Raw genomic sequence first — 2,964 nt, 5'->3', positions numbered from 1 at the left:
AAGTGATGACTGCTCAATCTCTCCTTCAAAAGTGACTCTTCCCCCGATCCCACTGCGTATGCTCTGCATGTGCATGGTGTCTGATGCTACAGTGTGTATAACTACAGTGTGTATAACTACAGTGTGTATTGAGTCCTGTGATGGAGGGATCTGATGCAACACTAGCTGTCTGTCTGATGATCAATCTGCTCTCCGTGGATTGGTCGACTGATTCCCCTCTGAACCTTTAACTGCACGTCTCGTTCTTTCTCTTCTGATCCCTGGGGTGTAACGTCTCAAAGATTCATTCCTTAACTCCTTGTGTCCTGTCTCCTAACCTCCTTCTTGAAAAATCCTCTTTGTCCGTGAATCCTTGATAATCAACGTCTCCGTTTGTCCTTGACTCCTCCTCACTTGACCTCTCAAGGCTCCTTTGTCTCTGGTCTTCCCTTGTTTGGGCTCCTATCCTTGGTTCTGTCTCGTCTACTAGCACCTGGTCTTCTGCGTGGTCTTCCTCCTACCTTCTTCAGAGGTGTTTTTAAAGCTCATGAATGTCCCCTCGCCTGCAGTGCTGTGCTGCAGCCCCTCCAGCTGTGTGTTGGTGCTGACGGAGAACCAGGGGGCGTTCACCTCGCCCTGCTACCCCCAGATATACCCCAACTCTCAGGCGTGCCGATGGACCATGCAGGCGCCCGCCGGCTTCATCATCCAGCTCTCCTTCCTGGACTTCGACCTGGAGGAGGCGCCGGGCTGTATCTACGACCGCGTGCTGGTCAACACGGGGAAAGCGGACGTTAAGTTTTGCGGTCCGACCGCCAACGGGCTGACGCTGAACTCCACCGGGAACGTGATGGAGCTTTCCTTCAACTCCGACTTCAGCGTGCAGAAGAGAGGGTTCAGTGTTAGCTTCCGGCACGGTAAGGTTCCTCAGAGGAAGCTAACCCAGGCTAACGTTCAGAGATTCAAAGGTCTTCTTGTCATGTGCACATACGCTACAGTGTGGAAATGGCAATGAAAAGTCCCAGGCTCCTCCCCAGAGGAAGCGTAGATATAATAATACAGTTCTTTTCATACAACAGCTCAAAGTGCTTTACAAAATGGCGACACATCAAAAGTTAAAAAGAAACAACAATAAATTCCCCTCAGATTAGATACATGCAGCAAAAATATTTAAATGAACATAAAGAAGTAGAAATGGGAACATTGTACTTCAATATATATCCAAAAGATTATATTTATTTCACAGTATATTAATGCAATATATCGTTTTTTAGTTATTTGTTTGTTAATAAGTTAGTTTGTTTTCTAACATCTTATGTTGAAATAAAAAATACAGGAGCAATTCATGGAAACCATGATCATCACTTTCAAGTGTGTATCCTCCCAGAATGCATTGGGGCATCCCAGCAACACATGCTGCTTTTTTCTGCATTTTAACTTCATTTAACCCTCAGTTCCTTCATGTCAGATTCTAATTATATCAACAGAAGTGAATCCGCCGTATGTTGAGATTAGCTTTGATGTCGTGAAAACTTGGTATCATCACGTGCTAATCGTTAGCCGTTAGCAATTGAACATCCGTGGTGTTCCCAATGGGAGCGACCCTCTGACCTCCTGGTGTCTCCACAGCACGTTAGAAACGATCCTTTCAGAGGACGAACGTTGGCCTCTGTTACGGTGAGTGAAGCAAGCACAGCGATTCTCTCTCTAGTTTAACTCAGCCCGACTCAGCCCTGCTTGTTGGCCTCGATAGAACCACGATTTAGTCGGTCCAGAAAAAAGGTGAAAAAAGTAGCCCCGGGCCGGAACTAGGCCAAGTGGAAGCGCAGACAAAAACGGCACGGCTCAGCCCGGCTCAGCACGGCTCGGCACGGCTCGGCAAGGCTCGGCACGGCTCGGCACGGCTCGGCACGGCTCGGCACGCTTAAAGCGAGCTCCGCGCTGCAGTGGAAACGCGTCATTAGTAATATTCCAACCCGGTATCACGGCAAGGTGTGAACACGTGACGATTCACCACGCTGGGTATTTTCTCAAATTTGAAAGAACACGGTCTTGAACAAAGATAGGGAATAACCTCCATAACACGGGGAGTGTTTCTGCGCTGAGGGCCGTGGTAACTGTAACCGTCACGTTTGAAGGGACGAACTCGTAACGTCTTCACGTCTCCCAGCGTGGTGAATCGTCACGTCTTGCCGTGATACCCGGTTGAATATTCAGAGATGCTAACATCTGGCGACTGATCTCACCTTGTTGTTATGGTAATGATGTGAGTTAGTGTGCTCGTGAACCTGAATGTGTATCAGTGCTTTCAAGTGTTCAGGAATAAGACACAGAACGTCATGTTGGGAGAATTCTCCTACATGTACGTATTTATAAGTTAATGGCATTATTAGTTAAATACATTTAAATTAAACATATTTCTGTCTCATTATGTATCTTCATTCTTTCTGTCTGACCTCTTTCCTCTTTGCTTCCTCACTTTTATTTCCATCTTGGATCATTTTATTTCCTCTCCACGCTTTTTCCTCATTTGCCTTTTTTACTCTCCTCCTCCTCCTCCTCCTCCTCCTCCTCCTCTTCCTCCTCTCCAGTGGCAGTGGCCCTCAGGAACCAGAAGGTCACCATCTCCCACGGTAACCAGGTGACCCAGGTGTCCGGCTCCGTTTCCATCCCGACGCTCACTCACCTGACGCTTTGCTTTGAGCTTGAACGCACCGGCAACAAAAAGGTACCTGAACACAACACGCAGATACCACACTGATGTTAATCTCCCTGGTCCCCGGCTTGAGCTTGAATCTCAGGATCCATGTATCTGTGATCCTCTCCAGAATGGAAGTAGTCATCACATACAGAGCATCAACTAGCTTCCTGAACAGTGTCCTTCTTACAATTGCTGATATCCAGAGAGGGAGTTCCACATCACAGATGGAGGAAATAGAAAGCAGTATTCAATTTTTCTTCAGATTAGCTCCCGTCAGAAAATGG

General features: G+C 47.3%; 1 protein-coding gene across 1 annotated transcript in view; it reads left to right on the top strand.

The window, feature by feature from the left end:
• Positions 1 to 469: 469 nt before the first annotated feature.
• Positions 470 to 2,964, top strand: part of LOC104963465 (G-protein coupled receptor 126-like) — a gene marked incomplete at its 5' end in the record, with an annotated part of 3,972 nt that continues 1,477 nt past the window's right edge. Inside the window, 2 exons of the mRNA XM_010792057.1 lie at positions 470 to 896; positions 2,571 to 2,707. Of these exons, the coding sequence (XP_010790359.1) occupies positions 470 to 896; positions 2,571 to 2,707 (564 nt within the window). The remainder of the gene's footprint in view (positions 897 to 2,570; positions 2,708 to 2,964) is intronic.

This window comes from Notothenia coriiceps, unplaced genomic scaffold (genome assembly GCF_000735185.1).
Source record: "Notothenia coriiceps isolate Sejong01 unplaced genomic scaffold, NC01 NC01_scaffold00036260, whole genome shotgun sequence".
Lineage (NCBI taxonomy): Eukaryota > Metazoa > Chordata > Actinopteri > Perciformes > Nototheniidae > Notothenia > Notothenia coriiceps.
Note: the sequence above shows the minus strand (reverse complement) of the source record. Positions and strands in the feature narration are given on the sequence as shown.